Source organism: Elephas maximus, chromosome 24 (assembly GCF_024166365.1).
Source record: "Elephas maximus indicus isolate mEleMax1 chromosome 24, mEleMax1 primary haplotype, whole genome shotgun sequence".
Lineage (NCBI taxonomy): Eukaryota > Metazoa > Chordata > Mammalia > Proboscidea > Elephantidae > Elephas > Elephas maximus.
The window spans coordinates 42,448,631-42,468,439 of record NC_064842.1 but is presented as its reverse complement, the minus strand read 5'-3'; the positions used below and the strand labels follow the sequence as shown (position 1 = coordinate 42,468,439).

General features: G+C 40.1%; 1 protein-coding gene across 3 annotated transcripts in view; it reads left to right on the top strand.

The window, feature by feature from the left end:
* The window catches only part of NPHS2 (NPHS2 stomatin family member, podocin), a 30,479-nt gene that overhangs the window by 7,547 nt on the left and 3,123 nt on the right, over positions 1-19,809 (top strand). The window contains exons 3-8 of one of the 3 annotated variants that reach the window (XM_049868446.1): positions 3,544-3,616; positions 6,580-6,662; positions 8,676-8,879; positions 11,578-11,633; positions 12,960-13,038; positions 14,287-15,263. In XM_049868446.1, the coding sequence (XP_049724403.1) occupies positions 3,544-3,616; positions 6,580-6,662; positions 8,676-8,879; positions 11,578-11,633; positions 12,960-13,038; positions 14,287-14,565 (774 nt within the window). In that variant the 3' untranslated portion in view covers positions 14,566-15,263. Of the gene's footprint in view, positions 1-3,543; positions 3,617-6,579; positions 6,663-8,675; positions 8,880-11,577; positions 11,634-12,959; positions 13,039-14,286; positions 15,264-19,809 lie in introns of those variants that run through there. The other 2 variants (XM_049868448.1, XM_049868447.1) reach the window with 2 other exon arrangements.

Genomic DNA, 19,809 nt, shown 5'->3' with positions numbered 1-19,809 from the left:
ATAAAGGTTTTTATATATTCTAGATACCAATCCCTTATCAGATTTATGATTTTCAAATATTTTCTCTGATTCTGTGAGTTGTCTTTTTACTTTCTCGATGGTGTTCATTGAAGCACAAAAGTTCTTAGTTTTGATGAAGTCCCATTTACCTGTTTTTCCTTTTGTCACTTGTTTTTGGTGTTATATCTAATAAGATTTTGCCTAATGCAACATCACAGAATTTACTGCTATATTTCCTTCTGAGAGTTTTATAGTTCTAGCTCTTACATTTAGGTCTATTAATGATTTTTATATATGGTATGAGGAAGGGATCTAATTTGATTCTTTTGCATGTGGATATTCTATTGCTTTAGCATTATTTGTTGAAAGATTATCCTTTGGCCCTTTAATTATCTTTGCACCCTTGTTGAAATCAGTTAACCATAAATATAGGATTTATTTCTGGATTCTTAATTCTGTTCCATTAATCCATATACCTTTCCTCATACCAGCACCACACAGTCTTGATTACTATAGCTTTGTTAGTAAGTTTGGAAATGGATAAGTTGGAGTGCTCCTACCCTGTTCTTATTTTTCAAGATTGTTCTGGCTACTCTGGGTTCCTTGAATTACCAGATGAATTTTAGAATTAGCTTGTCGCTTCTAGAAAAAAGTCAGCTGGGATTTTGATAAGGATTGTATTGAATGTGTAGATCAATTTAAGGTGTATTGCCTTCTTAATGGACCCCTGGTGATGCAGTGGTTAAGAGCTCCGCTGCTAACCAAAAAGGTCAGCAGTTTGAATCCACCAGTGGCTCCTTAGAAGCTCTATGGGACAGTTCTACTCCATTTTACAGGGTTGCTATGAGTCGGAATTGAGTCAACAGCAACAGGTTTTGTTTTGTTTTTTTGCCATCTTAACAATGAACACAGGATATCTTTCCATTTATATAAAAATAGGTCTTCTTTAATTTCTTTCAATGATTTGTAGTTTTCAGAGTATAAATTTTACTCTTGTTAAATTCTTATTCCTAAGTGTTTTATTCTTTTTGATGCTATTGTAAACAGAATTGTTTTCTTAATTTCATTTTTGTATTGTTCATTATTAGTGTATAGAAATACAATAGACTTTTTATATTAATCATGTACCCTGCAACCTTGCTGAACTTGTTTTGTAGTTCAAATAGTTTCTAAATAGATTCTTTAGAATTTTATATGTACATGATCATGCCATCTGCAGATATAGTTTTCTTTGTTGCTTTTCAATCTGGTTGCCTTTATTTATTTATTTTTCTGGCCTCATTGCCCTGGGTAGAACCTCCAGCACAATGTTGAATAGGAGTAGTGAGAGCAGACCTCCTTGCCTTGTTCCGGATCTTTGGGGGAAAGCATTCAGTCAGTTAGCATTAATTATGATGTTAGCTGTGAGTTTTGAGTACATGTCCTTTATTAGGCTAAGGATGTTCCTTTCTAGTCCTACATTGGTGAGTGTTCTTATGAAAGGCTGTTGGATTTTGTCAAATGCTTTTTCTGCATATATTGACATGATATTGCAGTTTTTTTTTTTAACCTTTATTTTATTGATATGGTATATTATAATGATTTTCTGATGTCAAGCCAACCTTGTATTCCTGGAGTAAATCCTTCTTGGTCATGGTATATGACCTTCTTGTTTTTTTTTATTGTTGTTACTGGATTTAGTTTACTAGTATTTTGTTTAGGATATATGAGTCTGTATCCATAAGAGATACTGGTCTGTAGTTTTCTTATAATGTCTTTTCCTGGTTTCTTATAGTCTTTGCCTGGTTTGCCAAGGTAGTATTGGGCTCAGAAATTGAGTTGAGAAGTCTTTCCACGTCTTTTCCTTTTTGGAAGAATTTGTGAAGAACTGGTATTATTTCTTCTTTAAGTATTTTGTAGAACTGACCAGTGAAGCCATCTGATCCTTTTCTTTGAAGAAAGTTTTAAAATTACTAACTTAGTCTTTTACTTTATAGATATTTTCAGTTTTTCTGCTTATGTCAGTTTTGATAATTTGTATCTTTCTAAAAATTTATCCATGTCATCTAAGTTATCTAATTTTTTGACATATTTCTATAAGGTCAGTAGTGATGTCCTTTCTTTCATTCCTGATTTTCATAATTTGAGTCTTCTCTCTTCTTCTTTTCTCTTCTTCTCTTGGTCAAGTTACCTGAACACTTTTCAATTTTGTTGATGTTTTCAAAGAACTAACTTCTGGTTCTTTCTGATTTTCTACTCTCAGCTTCATTTATTTCCACCCTAATTTTTATTATCTCCTTCCTTCTGTTCAATTTAGGCTCAGTGTGCTCTTTTTTATCCAGTGTCTTAAGGTGAAAGTTATTTATTTGAGATCATTCTTTTTCCTTGTAGGTATTTACAGCTATAACTTTTCCTCTAAGCACCCCTTTAGTTGTATCTCATAACTTTTGGTATTTTGTGTTTCTACTTTCATTCACCTTAAAGTTTTTTTTCTAATTTCCCTTATTATTTCTTCTTTGATCCACTGGTTAGAGTGTATTGTTTAATTTCCACATATTCATTTCATTTCCCAAATTTCCCTCTGTTATTTCTAATTTCATTTCATTGTGGTCAGAGGACATACTTTGTATGGTTTCAACCATCTTAAGTTTACTGAGGTTGGACTTCGTATATTGTCTATCTGGAGAATGTTCCATGTATGCTTGAGAAGAATTTGTATTCTGCTGGTGTTGTTCAGTGGAGTTTTGTGTAAATGTCTGCTAAATCTGGTTGGTTTATAGTGCTTTTCAAGTGTTTTGTATCTCGTTGATCCTCTGCATAGTTGCTGTCTATTAAGGAAAGTAGGACTTTGCAGTATCTAACTCTCTCCCCAGGTTTTACTCTCAGATTTTGGTGTATTTATTGTTTTCCCCAATTGTAATATAGTGCCACAGGTGGCAGCAGCTTGTTCATTTTCCTTTCAATATTTTCATGGAACGCCCTCTACTTACCTGCATTTCTGCCCTGAGAGAATTTCAAGCTAGGTGAAATGAAGGAAGGCACCTTGTGTAAGTCCTTCAGAGAACTTCCAGAAAGGTCAAGACAGACAAACACAATTCCTTGGGAACAAAGTCTGCTCTGCTTCCCCTGGAACTATGTACAAACCCTGGGATTGCGAGCTGCCATCTCCAAGATCACTGCCATGCCAGGGAGATATGGGCACATGGTTAAGTAAAAATACCACAAAGCTCTCCTACCATGTTTAAATCTTCTTTTTCTTGATTTTGTGTTCTCTTGGTTGTTGTAAAGTTTTGACTATTTTTCAGAGTTCTGACGAAGTTCACTCTGACAGTTATTTATTTTTGGTATTTCTGTGGAGGGATGGACCCTTGGTTCTCCCTACTCTATCATTTTCACTAATGTTACTCTTGAAGTGTAGCTTTGGAACCTTAAGTAGTAATAGAAATGTTTTCTTGGTTCTCAAAGCAAAGAATTTCTGATGCCTTAGATCATTCTCATGGCAAGGCCTTTTGAAAACTTTATTTCATTCTGAGAGTGATTTGAAAGTCTTAAATTTCCCTTTAGGTTGTACAGGAGTATGAGAGAGTAATTATATTCCGGCTAGGACACCTGCTACCTGGAAGAGCCAAAGGCCCAGGTAAGAAACACCTTTTCTACCCCCATTAAAAAAAAAAAAAAAAAGTTGCCATTTAGTTGATTACGGCTCATAACGACCCTATGGGACACACTAGAACTGCCCTATAGAGTTTCCAAGGAGTTCCTGGTGGATTTGCACTGCTGACCTTGTGGGTAGCAGCCATAGCTCTTGACCACTACGCCACCAGGGTTTCCTTATAGACTTAACAATTTCTTCAATACCTGCATATTTGTAATATGGACCCCAGATTACATGAACTAACTTGATTCATGAGATCTGCTTGTTTCTTTTCTTTTTTTAATTGTGGTGAAAATATATACACCAAAACATTTGCCAAAATTAACAACTTCCACATTTATAATTCAATGACATTGATAACACTTTTCATGTTGTGCTATCATTATTACTATCTTTTTCCAAAATATCCCACAACCATTAATATAAACTCAGTGCCCCCCAAACAAAAACTCCCCTTTCCTTCTCCATTCCACCAGTGGTAATCATTAATAATCTTTGGTTTCTACATATTTGCTCATATAAGTGAGATCATACAGTATTTGTCCTTTTTGCAACTTACTTATTTCATTCAGCATAATGTTTTTAAGGTTCATCCATATTATGGTATGTATCAGGACTTCATTGCTATTTGCAGCTGCATAATATTCCATTGTATGTATATATCACATAAGATCTGCATTTTTTAATCTCTTGCATATAATGCAGGTTATTAACAAATTCTTCAGAGAATATTACTACCAGGTCACCAGTGGCCAAGGCAGAGTGTGGGTGTGGAGAGTTCACATGCTGGGTCCAGGCTGGTTGGAGTTGCAAGTAGGCCAGCGACTGGTATGAGAAATTGTGTATGGTCAGAGTCCTGTGGACTCTCAGAGCAAATGTGAGCTAGTTCAGAATTCAGGGTGTAGGCCAAACTATGGGTGATGGGCAAAGTTCAACATCCAAGTAGCAAACTGGCATTTGGTTGATGAAATATAAGTGTCTCAAACACTGTGCTAACTACCAGAGATATGGAGATGGACAAATAAGACATGGTCTCTGTTCTCCATGACCTTAAAATTTGCAAGAGTTGGTGTCCATAGGTCCAAGCTGGTTATGGGCCTCAGAAGGAGGTATGACTAGTCTGAAAAGTCTAGTAGTTGGAGTTTTGAAATCCAAGGCAGACAGGAAGGCATGCAACGGACCAAATTCCAAACGTGCGTATATCTGAGTTCCAAGCCAGACCTACAGAAACAGGTAGAGAACAGAAGCCAGACTAGGAGACAGGAATCAGAGTTTCTGGATTCAAAACCAACAGGTGGGTCCACACAGAAGTTGAACCAGACCCTGTAGTTCCAGGACAGGGACTGTCTGGCTGTGGCCCGGTTTTCAACAGCCTTCTGGATTGGTGCCGAGAAGGGCTAGTAGCTGGGCTATTCCTCAGAGAGGGTGTGGGCTCTTCGAGGTGGTATGGTTCTGACAAAGCTTTGGCTCCTTCCAGGAGCCCACAGAGTTCAGTAGGCTCTCAGAAAATCTCAATAAATCAATCTACAAACATTTTTTGCACATTGACCCTGTACATTATGATGGGTGGGTGAAGACCAACTAGCCAATCAGAATGTCAGTATCATGATATCGCCATTCTGATTACCTCTGGGTCTCATAGTTAAAGAAATATGACATGAAGTTTGCTGACTCTAAAGCTTGTTACCTGAATATGCTAGTGATTCAACAACAATATTACAGAGCCCCTAAAAGGCACTAAATTAGGTACTGAAGCTAACGCTAGTGCATAAGACACTCTACACAGGGAGCTTAGCTCTAGTGAAGGAGACACAACATGTAACCTGAGATCTGGAGGGGTCAGCTCTGTGTCTAAAATGACCCCAGTTTGCTGGGGATAATCCCTGTTTATACCTGTTGTCCTGGAGTAAGCTGTAACTCTCAAAAGTATCCTAGATTGAACAACAAATTATGTACAACCCATAGTTACGAACCAATCCCCATAAAGCCTGTTATATTAAAAATTCAAGGTACATACTAACAAGTGGGTGTTACTTTGCAACGTGTATCAAAACATTATTATTATTATTATTACTGAATTACGTTAGAGATGTTGTCTTAGGCTGGGTTCTCTAGAAAAGCAAAACCAGTGAAGCATATATGTAAGAGAGAGAGAGGTTTGTATCAAGGAAATGGCTCACGTGGTTGTAGAGGCTGGGAAGTCCCAAGTCCATGGGTCAGGCATCAGACTGGAGGCTTCCCCTGACTCACGTAGCTGCAGAGGCTGACAAACCCAAGATCAGCAAGTATGACAGCAGGCTGCTAGCTCAAGTTCCAAGAATCGGAGGTCAGATGATGACGAGCCAGATCCAGGACTCAGAGAGAGCAAAAGCCAGTGAGCTTTGCCAAAAAGTACATATATATTGGACGCAGGCTACACCCCCAAGGAAACAGCCTTTCAGCTGACTGGCTGCTCATAGCAGATCTCATCATGGAGGTGATTACATCATTACATAACTGGCAAACTATATCAAACTGCCAAACCACTAAGAATCATGGCCTAGCCAAGTTGACACACACCTTAACCATCACAGATTTTTTTGTGTATTTGGAAGTGTTTTCTTTAATGTTTTTTATGCATATAAATGTATACTATATACTAAGAAAAACATTTGACTAACTGACTTAGATATGAACTGTACCTAACTGTTCCAACTTACGTACAAATTCGACTTAAAGACAGACTTAGGAATGGAACCTCAATTGCAGTCCAGGGACTGCCTGTAAATGGTAACCTTGGCTACAACAAACACACTCTGGGGATGGAGGTGGGATTGCCCAGTGGCCTGTGTGTAGTTGGAGGCTAAGAAAAATGATGTAATTATCAACTTGTTGCTGAAAATGTAAACTCCAAACAGTTTCTATGATAGACGTTCACCTGTCATTGCCCGCTCCCCCTTATCTAGGCCTTTTCTTCTTTCTGCCCTGCCTGGATACGTACCACAAGGTTGACCTTCGTCTCCAAACCTTGGAGATACCCTTTCATGAGGTAAGCCTAGATAACAGCTCTGGCCCAGGGCAAAATAACTGTTTATGCTCAAAAGTAGATATGAAAAGTAGAGACAACATTCAGAGATTTTTTTTTATCAGTGATTCAGATTTAGAAGCCTTTCCTAAATTGTCTCTCATTTTTGTTTAGAGGTTCTTTCACATTCTGTCTTTTGGTTAACAGAAATGCAAGTAGAAACTATATAAAATTATAGGCTTACTTTAGAATATAAAAGTAAAAAAAAAGAAGAAATAAAACTTACCCTTAATCATACTACCCAAAAATAGCTGTTGATATTTTGGAGTGTTTTGTTTTGGACTTTTCTGTGTACAGTGGTTATTTCTACAAATGGGTTATGTATATCATACCATACATACTATTTTGTAACATGCCTTTTTGCTGAACAACCTATGGTGATCATCTTTTCTTTAGTAGCTATGCTTCACTCCATCATTTTACATGGCCACATGGCATTTCATTGTGTGGCTGTATCATGATTTACCTAATTCCCTATTTTTGAGTTAGATTGTTTCTAATTTTTAATTATAATAAACAATAACTTTGAATAACATCCTTGTAACTAAATCTTTGTAAATCCTTAAAATATTTTCTTGTGATAAATGTTTAAAAATGGAAATACTGAGAGCCTGAATCTTCTTATGGCTTTCTATGTGTGTTGCTAAATAGCTCTCTAGTGTATGCTCCAATGAGCACTTCGCCAGAGTGACCTGTTCCCAGAATATGCTTCTCTTTTAGCAGATTTTTGTTGTTGGCATCAGTTTAAAAAAGACCTGATATAGAAGGCAAGGTCATGGAAACTTCATAGACACATCCAAACTCCCTGAGGGACCGAATTACTGGGCTGGGGGACCATGGACTCTGGGGAAATCTAGCTCAGTTGGCATAACATAGTTTATAAAGAAAATGTTCTACATCCTACTTTGGTGAGTAGCCTGTAGGGTCTTAAAAGCTTGTGAGTGGCCATGTAAGATACTCCACTGCTTCCACCTTATCTGGAGCAAGGGAGAATGAAGAAAACCAAAGATAAAAGGGAAAGATTAGTCCAAAGGACTAATGGAGCATAACTACCACAGCCTGCACCAGACTGAGTCCAGCACAACTAGATGATGCCTGGCTACCACTACTGACTGCTCTGACAGGGATCACAACAGAGGGTCCCAGACAGAGCTGGAAAAAATGTAGAACAAAAGTCTAACTCACAAAAAAATACCAGACTTACTGATCTGACAGAGACTGGAGAAACCCTGAGAGTATGGCCCCCAGATACCCTTTCAGCTCAGTACTGAAGTCACTCCTGAGGTTCACCTTTCAGCCAAAGATTAGACAGGCTGATAAAACAAAATGAGACTTAAATGGGCCCACCAGCCTAGGGGCAAGGACAAGAAGGCAGGAGGGGACAGGAAAGCTGGCAATGGGGACCCCAAGATCAAGAAGGGGAGAGTGTTGACATATCATGGGGTTGGCAACCAATGTCACAAAACAACATGTGTATTAATTGTTTAGTGAGAAACTTGTTTGCTCTGTAAACCTTCATCTAAAGCACAATAAAAAGAAAAAAGATCTGGATAGAATCAACTGCATTTTTCATGCAAGAAGTTTTTTCCTGATTTTTCTTTTACAAAAGGATCTGCAACAGGATTTCTTTAAATTGTTGAGTTCTTTAGTACAGTTAATACAAACTTCATACTTTAAAAAAATGTATACTTTGAATAAAGGGTGGGCCAATTACTCTTTTTATTTTTATTTTTTGCTTGCTGACTCTATGGCAATGGGTTTGGTTTTAGTTTGTTGGTTTTAATCTTACTCTGAGAAAATTCCCTTTGAATTCATTTAGCTCCTCTATTCTCACATGCCTGCAGGATTGGGCAGTGTTTCGTTCTGTTGTACATAGGGTTGCTCTGAGAACAGACTCAATTGCACCTAACAACAACATCCTCACATGGAAAGGAGGCCAAGAATGAGGCCTGTCATCTAAACTTTTTTTCTGCCTAGGTTGTGACCAAAGACATGTTTATAATGGAGATAGATGCCATTTGCTACTACCGAATGGAAAACGCCTCTCTCCTGCTAAGCAGTCTTGCTCATGTGTCCAAAGCTGTCCAATTCCTTGTGCAAACCACCATGAAACGTCTCCTAGCACATCGATCCCTTACTGAAATTCTTCTAGAGAGAAAGAGCATTGCCCAAGATATAAAGGTACTTACATAGATTTGAAGTTGAATATGTCAAAATTTCTCCTTTTATTCATTTGTTCATTGGCCATTTCTTGAATCTTCCATCTGCCAAGTATTCACTGTTAAAGGTGTCTTTCTTTAAGGGGAAGCTTATAGCTAGGTAAGGGGAGATAGACTTGTAAGCAAATAGCAGTGTTAAAGGGGCTCTGATAGGAGCTGATAAGAGAGAACATGGAGGGTACAACACAAAGCAGTGTGGTCAACTCCATAGAGGAACAGAGAGAGAAAAGCACTGTAGCGTTAGTAATACATAAAACATTATGTTGCTAGTGGTTGACAATATCTCTAAACATTTTAAAAACTACCTATCTACTAGTAGGTGCCCAACCAAATCTGGGTGGTTGCCAAAGTGACCTTGAGTTAATCAGTCACCAGTGTGGCCCTGGTCAGTCACTCATTGCCAGTTTTTGCTTTCATGCCTACCCCAGGGACTATAGATTCATTATAAGCACACACATAGCCCAGAATATTAGGAGTGGGAGTTGGCAGGGTGGTGGAGCTGGTGAGACTGGGCAGGAGAAGTTGGTGGTATACAAAGGTGGTAAGACATGGTTCCTGGGAGCTTTCTTTGGGGGAAGCACAAAGTTAAAGAACGACTAATTTCAAATAACATGTTCAGATAAAAAGAGGTAAGATGTCACAGACCCTTTCATGATTAATGACCAAAAGTATAGACTTAACTCATTTGGAATTAGAGGAGGAAACAAGTGAGAACTGCCTCCAAAGCACCGTCACCTAGCCCACAGGCAGCAAGCTCAGCACCGCAAACCTGGCCGGGGTAGGAGTCTGCTCCTCACCCAGACAAGGTGGCAAAAGGTATTAGAAGAGAGATGAGAGTAAAGCAGGGTTCTGGACAACTGGCTAGTTAAACGGTATTACTGCCAGGGACGTAACCTTTCACTGAAGCCATGGGGGGACCCTGGCCCAGAGTTCAATGAGGAGGTTATGAGTCATGTCTAACTGAAAAGAGGAACCCAAATGAGGGACTCTACGAAATCAAAGGCATTAAGAATGATTGTGCCTCATGGAGCCTGAACAGTCAGCAATCTCAGAAAATGAATTATTCAAGTATTTGTGACTTCCCCCAACTTGTTACTGGTAAACCTGGGATTAGCATTCTAGTGGAAAAGAGACGAAATCAGAAAAAAAAAAAAAAAAGCTGGAGAAGAAAGTTAGAAGAGGGAGTTGCTGCTCTGGAATGTCTCTCAAGTGTACTCCCCACTGCTCCCCATCCTGTGCCCCTTGTTCATCCCTCCTCAAGAAAGGATAAACCCCAGACACCTGAGCAGGACATTCAAGCTTGCCCTTGTGACAATGAATTATAATTTATGTATTTATACATTTGTCTTCCCAGATTATGAACCCTGCAACGGGAGGGGTCATATTTTATTTATCTCTTGTCCTCAGCACCTGGCACAGGGCTCGTCACACTCAGCATATAATGTTTTGTGGATGAAAAAATAAATGGCTCAACTGTTCTGGCCTCACCTGTTGCCACCCACCCTCCCTGCGAATGTATCTTTTACTCCAGCCTATTTAGCATTTCTCCAGCATTCAGCACTTTTTTGCTTCTGTGCCTCTCCTTATGCTGTTTGCTCTGTATAGGATACTTCCCTTTTCTCCACAGGCAAATCTTATGTGTCCTTTAAGATACCACCTCCTCTGTGACATCTTTATCAACATTCCTTCCTCTTACCAACCCCCCAAATTAGTTCCTTCTTGGGGTTCTCAATGCACTAAGCTTACTATTTCTCTAGCCACTAAGAAGTGATCAGAGAATAAGTTAAAAAGGAAAAGAGTATGGGCCCACATGCAGAGCTCCCTGCACCTCCTTTCCAGAACCCACATTTCCAAATTTCCAAATTCATTTCCAAATTCAATCGTGAAGGGTGAGAAGGACTGGGAAGAAGGGAAAATCTTCCCCTCATTTCCAAATTCAATCGTGAAGGGTGAGAAGGACTGGGAAGAAGGGAAAATCTGATGCCACCCAGCAATAAGGAAATGAAAGGATCCTATAAATGAAAACCTGCCCTCCATCCGCCATTTGGAGGAGAAACTAGAGACTCTGGTTCTCTAATACATGCATTTAAAGCAGACTTTTTTTTTTTTTTAACAAATACATCGTCTGTATTACCTTCCTATTGCTGCTGTAACAAATTACCACACACGTGAAGGCTGAAGACCACACAAACTAGTCTCTGATAATTTTGGAGGTCAGAAGTCCAAAATCAGTTTCTTTGGCCTCAAGTCAAAGTGTCAGCAGGGCTGATTTCTTCAGAGAAGAGAATCCACTTCATCACATTGCCTCCTCCTCTTCTGTAGTCAAATCTCCCTTTGACTCCCTCTTATAAGGACACTTGTGATTACATTTAGGGCCCACCTGGAATGTCCAATATAATCTCCCTATCTCAAGATCTATTTAATCACATCTGGAAAGTCACTTTTACCATACAAGGTAACATTCACAGGTTCCAGGGATTAGGCATGGATATCTTTGAGTAACAACTCTTTGCAATGCACTGTGAAGTTAAACATAACAAAACCTGGGAGTAATGTCCTTTCAGCAGAAATATGTTCTCTTAGAACAACAGCCATCAGTGCATAGGGACATACTGCTCCCTCCTGGAGGTGCTCTCTGACATCTGAACTCTTCTCTGCAGGTTGCCTTGGATTCAGTTACCTGTATTTGGGGAATCAAAGTGGAGAGAACAGAAATGTGGGTAGGAAATTAACCAAGAAGAAAAATGTGATGAAGGGAAATATTTTGGTTGCATTTAAAATAATTTTAACAATTATTTTTATTGAATCAGTACATCAGACATGTTAGTAAAAATTGGAAAAAAAAGAGAAAAAAATTACCAAATATCTTATAGCCATAACATAACCACTATTAACATTACTTTCATGATTTTCTCTGTATGCATTAAAAAAAATTTTTTTTGAGATACAATTCACATTCACTATTTTAATCATTTTAAAGTATACAATTCATGGTTTTTAGTATATTCAGAGTTGTGCCACCATCTCTACAATCAACTTTAGAACACTTTTAATCACCTCAGAAAGAAACCCTGTACCCATTAAACAGCCACTCCTCATTCTTTCCTCTCCAAAGCACCTGGCAACCACTAATCTACTTTCTGTCTTTCTGAAGTTGCCTATTCTGGACATTTCATATGAATGTAATCACACAATATGTGGCCTTTTGTGTCTTGCTTCTGTCACGTAGCATAATATATTCAAGGTTCATTCATGTTGTATCATGTATCAGTGGTTCATTCCTTTTTATGTCTGAATAATATTTGACAGCATGCATATACCGTACTTTGTTAATCCATTCATCAATTGATGTACATTTGAGTTGTTTCCAGTTTGGGGCTATTATAAATAACGCTGCTATGAACATTCATGTAGAAATTTTTGTGTGGACAGATGTTTTCAGTTCTCTTGTGTATATACCTATGAGTGTAATTGCTGGGTCATATGGTAACTTTATGTTTAACTTTTTGAGGAACTGCCAAACTGTTTTTCCATAGATGCATTTTTCATAGTTATACAGGGTATAAATACAATTTTGTATCTTTATGCAATACATTAAGGATTGTTCCTATTTGGTCACTTCTACCCTTTCAAAATCAGTTCTTCACTTTTATAAACTTAGATAAGTTTCTGTTATCATATTATTAATAGTATAGCTCTTCAAAGCTGTTTTTTCATTATTTGAATTTAATAGTTGGGATTTAGATTTAACTTTAACTGGGAAAAGTTATCACAACTCACCATCACAAAATTTGTTGTGCTCCTGAGGACAGAATCACAGCTCTGGGCAGCATCAGCTGTATGTAATACAAATTAGCATTTGAGGCATCTACCTTTAAAGTGCTCTTTCCTGTGTACCTTCAACCTGAGAGGTTTAGGGATGGCACACTCCATTGAATCAGAATTTGCTACTCATTATGATACACCAGTAGAGGGGTTTGCAAGTCTGTATGAAAGCCCTGGCTACTAAAAACCACTATGTGCCTGTGTTCTTCCATTTCAGTAAGGATGTGAGGCTACCAGCTGGGCTTCAGCACTCACTGGCTGTGGAAGCAGAAGCTCAAAGACAGGCCAAAGTGCGGGTGAGCCAGCACTGAGCACTCAGTTCTCCCAGTGACGCTGCTCTTTGAGGAGACAGAGGATCCATAAGGCGGCCTCATGGAGGACACATCTCTTTTGCTTCCTTACTTCCATCCACCCAGCCAGTTGAAAGAAATCTGGCTTGCACCCCACCCCCCACTACTCTACTAAAATTGCTCTCTTAAAGTTTGTTAATAGCCTCCTAATTGACTAATGCAGACACCTCTCTTCATGCTACACCCTCTCTTTGAAGCAATGGATAACAGCGACCACCTCTAGCTTCTTTACTTTCTGTCCTTAAAGACATCCTTGTGCTCTTTGTTCCTCTTCTCTCACCTGGGTGTCCTCCCTGGGTAATCACCTCTAGACTAATGACACCCAGACCTATATCCCTTAGCTCTGAGCAAGCTCTGGAGGGACAGCCATGATTAAAAAAAACAGTGCTCTGAGCAAGCTCTGGAGGGACAGCCATGATTAGGGTCCTGAATTCCTCCAAGGCCAGGGTCAAGAGAAGACTGTGTTACTCATGTCCTCTATTCAGGCAAGCCAGTGAGAAGTAAAGATCTGGCTGCCAACAGCAACTGAGGTTTGAGGTGTGGGTAGGGTGGTGTGTTGCAAAGAGGGAAGAAAGGAATGAAGGGGAGGCAGATTTCTCTCCAAGAACAGAGAGTAGGTGAAAAAACAACCCCTAACCACATAAGGAGGGTCAGTAACTTTGGGGCATTGAAGGCGGAATGGAAGGAGGAGGGAAGGAGAGGAAGGTGGTCCTCTGGGCAGAGTTGCTTCTTGACTTCTGAGCCTAGTCCCTTTGCCCACTTTAAAGTAGCATTTGGGTGGTGAGCTTGATGCTTTCTCTTCTGAAATGCTTATCCATGCATTTTACCCAAGCTGGGAGCCACCTTTTCATGATTCTATGCCTTTGCCTGAAATCCTGGCTGAACTTTTATGGCAAAATCCTACTAATCTTTTAAGGCCCACCAGACATAATTAATAACACACATAACGCTTCATTTATACTTGTCAGGATCTTTAACAAAGTCTGCCTTAAATTATGACCAAGTAGTACAATCTCTCTCCCTAGATTGAAATCCTTGAGCAAAAAGATTGGGTCTGTTCTCCTTGTACCTCTTGTGCTTAACGGTGCCTGCCACACAGTAGATGCTTAGTGTTTGCTGAGTCACACTAAATAGTGATTAAAAGCTTAATGGAAAGAAGGAGAAAAATCATTTTTTTTCATGTCTGTTCTCTAGATGATTGCTGCAGAAGGGGAGAAGGCTGCCTCAGAGTCCCTGAGGATGGCAGCTGAGATTCTATCAGGCACCCCAGCTGCTGTTCAGCTTCGATACCTCCACACCCTTCAGTCTTTGTCCACAGAAAAACCTTCCACTGTGGTTTTACCGTTGCCATTTGACCTGCTAAATTGCCTGTCTTCTCCCAGCAGTAGAACTCAAGGAAGCATCCCCCTTCCAAATCCTTCAAAACCTGTTGAACCACTGAATCCTAAAAAGAAAGACTCTCCCATGTTATAGGGAAGGCCTAAGGTCTGTAAAAGGGCCTTTCATATAAAAGCTACATCACTGAGTAAGGCACTCTGTCCTCACTTCCTGCCCTTTCTTTGGTTGCCATATGGAATGCCATATGGGAGTCACAATGCAGCAACACATGAGAAGACAGTGAAATGATGTAATGACAGAAAAGTCATATAGTAAGTTTAGGTAGATTATCTATGGGAAAGAGCCTTAGCCAAGATTCCACTTTGGTAAGAATTTTGAGTGTACGTATTTTTACAGGTATGAGTTATGTATAAAAATGTTCGTGGCTAAACCAACAGATTTGACTTCTGAAGATGTAGCTCAGTGGCCATTTTCCCTATAGGCTCTCTGGCCCCTTTGGCAAGGTCTTTGCTGCTCCCATGGTTCTTTCTATATGCCTCTATCCTGTGATTATCCCACTCTATTGTAATCGTGTACTTAAGATGCAGGCTTCTCTCCAAATATATTATGAACACCTCAAGAGCAAGCCTTAGACCCCCCCCACCTTACTAAAGCTTTTGTGCCTCACCACCATAGTCCTCACACTTACATTAACCCTGATACCTGCACCACAGTGACACTTCAGTGTTGCCGAATGAATGGAAGAAGAGAGATATACTCTGGTTGGATGTAAAATTTTAAAACCTAATTAAAGAATTTAAAAGAAATTCTTCAAATGGAGTCTACATTTTTAAATAGAAAATGGAAAAGAAAAAAATTTTTTACCTGATACATGTTTAAAATTTAAGAAGAATCACTGTAATTACAGGGCTGACAGCAATGCGTTTTTAGTATAGATTTTACCAGTTTGTTTATTCCTTCAAACGGTAGTAACGTTATATGAACTGTACATGCTCTGAAGGATTCTTTTTTTGTACAGACATTCCTTTATATAGGTACATTCTTATAATTTAAATCTCATTTTTCCGTTAATTTGCCTTATACAAGAAAAAATGTGTATTTACCAAAAAAAAGAAAAAATTAGCCAAGGAAATGAGAGAGCATATATAACACAAATACCACCTAAACTTTTTTTTTTTTAATGCTAATTAGAATGGGAATTTCCATGTTGCTGGCATAGAGAGAGAGGGAGATGGTGGTAACCATCCCAAGTGCTTCACTGCTGGGTTGTTTCTCTTCCCTTTACTCTTCATGTTATCTGATGTTATTATTTACATTGGAGGTGTGTTCCTGTTATCCCCAGTGGGAAGGCAAAAATTTTGCATAACAACACCCATAAAGCGTTTTTGGCTCTGAATGTTAGCCCATAAGATCCTATTTAATATTATTTCAGTAAGAAAATGCATTCTGAGCTCCTAACAATGGATCTAGAAACTTCCATGGCATTTTGTCTGTTCAAGACCGCCTGTGTTCTATGTAACAGAAACAAGGCCCAAGACCCAGGATGCTTTGCCTATCCTATTGTCTCTCAGTCACCTCGACATTCTTTCCCTCTACCTTTCCTCCCTTCCAGCCTCCCTCTTAAAAAAAAAAAAAGCACAAAATATCCACAGCAGTATATTGCAAAATGATGCCAATCTTAGGATCATCTTTTGTCATTTGTCTCAACAGTACCACCTTGCCTTCACCTCCATCCATAGCTGGGAAGACCACACATTCAGGGCTCTGGGAGCCATTGTTAGCCCAGTCTTGCTAGGTACTTGGATTTTAGTCGAGCACTGCATCTTCCCAAGATCATGTAGGACTACTAGATAATTTCAAACCCACATTTTCATATACCCGCGACAACTTCATTTACTGATAAAACAGAATCTGCTTAAAAGGTTGTACGTATTGAGATAACTTTCAATACTGTTTTAACAGATGATTTCATCCAGTTCTGAAAAATTTTTACACATTTTATTAAAAGCCTCTGCAGTCCCTATTCCCATGGACCATATTTGGTTGTGGGGGAGTGGGAGTGCTGAAAGCCACTGACTGAGCAGTTCCTTCTGGAGGCAGTGTGAGATTCTGAACCCAGAGTAGCAGGTAAAGCTGTAAACCATGCAGAACTGCCAGAATACATACTGTGGAGTCCACAGGGCTGTCAATCCAAGTAAGCCAAAGGCAGATAACCAAGTCTGCCAGAGCCATAGGTATGGTACCAGAGAGCAGAGATAAATAGGATAGGGTGTGGGCTCCTGGGTGATTTCCTAGAATGTCTAATCTATAGTGGTGTATGGCTTGATTTTGTGGACCAGCCAGGGCATGGTCAGAGATGATCCAGCCCATCTAAAGACCCAGTGGCACATTAGAGCCTTCCTGGAATGGGAAGTGTGTGTTTTGGAGTGTTTTGGTCCATACTCATCCCAGCATACTGGCTATTGGTGTTAAGGTAGCACCAGGATTGTAGATCACTTTTTACCCCATATATGATGGTTCCTGATCTCAGGTTGGCATAAGCAATAAGGAAGGAGGTAGAGTCTTGCTGGGTCAGGCATAACAAGTAGCCAGGAACACAATTCTAAGTTGAATGCCTGGATAATGGCTTTTACGACCTGTAATAGTTCCTTGGGAGCACTGGTGGTGCAGTGATTAAGTGATTCGGCTGCTAACCAAAAGGTTGGCAGTTCAAATCCACCAGCCACTCGTTGGAAACCCTATGAGGCAGCTCTACTCTGACCTATAGGGTGGCAATGGGTCAGAATCAACTCCACAGCAATGGGTTTTAATAGTTCCTTGTAGCACTCATCTTTTTGTCAAAGGCAGATTTTGCTTACATATCTGGGGAGTGCCTATGGTACCTCCCGCTAACTGGTTTCTTCTGGTGTCTGGCTCTGGTCAAGATTTAAACTGCTTTCAGGTTGGCTTGAGTGCCTTGTGGCATCTTCAGGTATTAACCAGCTGTTGAGGTGGGAAGGCTTCATAGGAGGAAAATAATGGGGTAAGTTGCTATGAAACTGCGCTGTAAACAAGTGTAGTGAATAGTCCAAGGTAAATTCTTCAGAGACTAGCTAGGTGAGTGGATAGTGCTGTCTGCCAGATGTCCGGCAACAGAAGTCTTCTCTTGAGAGCAAAGTACGACATTCCAGCTGGTTAAGGATCTTGAAATGATGGATGGAAGATAAGCTGGAAAGCACTATCCAAAGCTGGAGTATGTGCTGCTACACAGTTTTTTTCTGAAAATGTAAGGTCCCTGGGGTGGTACAAATGGTATGTGCTCAACTACTAACCTAAATGTTGGTGGTTTGAACCCACCCAGGGGCACCATGGAAGAAAGGCCTGGCAATTTGCTTCTGTAAAAATTACAGCCAAGGAAACCTTATGGAGCAGTTCTGTTCTACTCTGTAACATGGGGTTACCATGAGTCATCATGAGTCAGAATCGACTTGAAGGCAACAGGTTTGGTTTGGTTTAAGCCAATGAAAGGGAAAAGGTGTTTCAATTTGGTGTTGGAGTACACCACAACAAGACGACAATGAGAGCAGAACAAGTGTATGACAGATTCTGTGATAATGGTGTTCTGGGTCATTAGGGAGTTGACAGTGATGTGGTAACACTTTGGTTTGCCTATAACCAACTTACACGCAGGTGGCTTAAGGATTGGTATACTGGAGGTTGTTTGGCTCAGAATCACCAGGAGGAGGCCTGACGACCCTAAGACGACTCCAAAGGCCCTCCTTAGAGTTCCAACAGCCATCAGGTTGGAGCTCTGCAGTCTGGACATTCCTAGCCAGGGGGCCTAGCAGGCAGTTGTGGTACAGTCTCTGCATCCTGCATCCTTGGCGGCCATGTCTGAATGGCTCTGAGTAAGTGTGCTCCTCCCAGCTAGATTGCCCCTGGTAGCTACAGAGTTCATTGGCAGGGGATCCACTGGAGATATGAGGGTCCTGAAGCCCTCTGGAATTCTGGCTTGTGTGTCATTGCTCAGTAGTTGAGCTGAGTAGTAAGTAGAGGATGTGGAACTCAAACCCTTTGAAAAGGGGTAATCAACTGAACTTCCAGCTTTTGCTGAACTTAGAGAAGCAATATAGCACTGAAGCTGAGAGCTAGGGTTATCCTGGTACACATATTGAGTTTGATCCAGGTTCCATCACACACTAGCTGCTTAACCTTGAACATGTTTACTAATCCTCTTTGAGTATGAATGGAAAAAAAGTAGAACCCTCCTCACAGGATTGTCATGGATAAATGAGATAACGTTTGTGAACTGCTTAGCACAGTGCTTGCACAAGGTAAGTGCTCAATATATACTGGGTATTACTATTATTCAGGGGCCCTGGTGGTGCAGTGGTTAAGCATTTGTCTTCTAACTAAAAGGTTGGCAGTTCAAATCCACCAGCTGCTCCTTGGAAGCCCTATGGGGCAGTTCTACTCTGTCCTATAATGTCACAGTGAGTCAGAATTGACTTAATGGCAATGGTTTTTTTTTTTTTTTTTGGTATTACTATTATTCTGGTTTTAACCCAGTAGTTCTAAAAGACAGTAATCAGGAGCCTGACCCCTTCCACGTGTTTCCCCCATGATTCAAAGGCAGCCCTGATGGCCAGTAGTTCTTGCTCCCAGGGTGGTTGATCTTAGAGCCTGTTTTCTTGAGAATTTGAAATGAGATCTTCTGTTTTAGACTCCCACTATGGTATTACAAGCATTTGTTTCAAAGGTGTACAGCTGTTTGAGATCACGGGAGAGCAAAAGCAAGACAGAAGAGACTTTATTCTCTTGGTGGGCAATAGTTACAGTCAGAAATCAGACAAGCCCCATGTCTTTCATTCTTGCTTAGGTTTGACTACTTGGGTGGCCAGAGTGGAAAGATGGAAGATGGATTACTCGCATTACCTCGTGACCTCTAGGATCTGGAATGGAGGGTTGGAGTGGGGATACCTTATTTGCCAAAAGGCAGCTTGCCTTGGCTAGATGGATCATAGGAACGATTAAACTTATCTTTAGACTTTCAAAAGTGTTTCTCTCAGCTAGCCTAGAGGTAGCCCATATTATGCTTCTGCCTACATCAGGAGCTCATGGGTGGCCCAAAGCCCCGCAAATACAAGAGGGTGCTCTCCAAACCAACAAAAGCCACTGCAATTCAGAAAGTCTTGCAGGAGCCCTTTCATCAGCCATTTGAGAACAAAAGGAGCACTATCTGACCAAATGGCACTGCTGAATATTGGGATTGCTCGGGGAACCTCATAAGGCTCTCTTCCATTGGTCATCTTCTTAGATACAGACCAGCTGCACAATCCAGGAGGTCCTACTTCTTGAAAACCTGCATTCTGCAAAGTTAATCCTTGACATCAGGGAGAT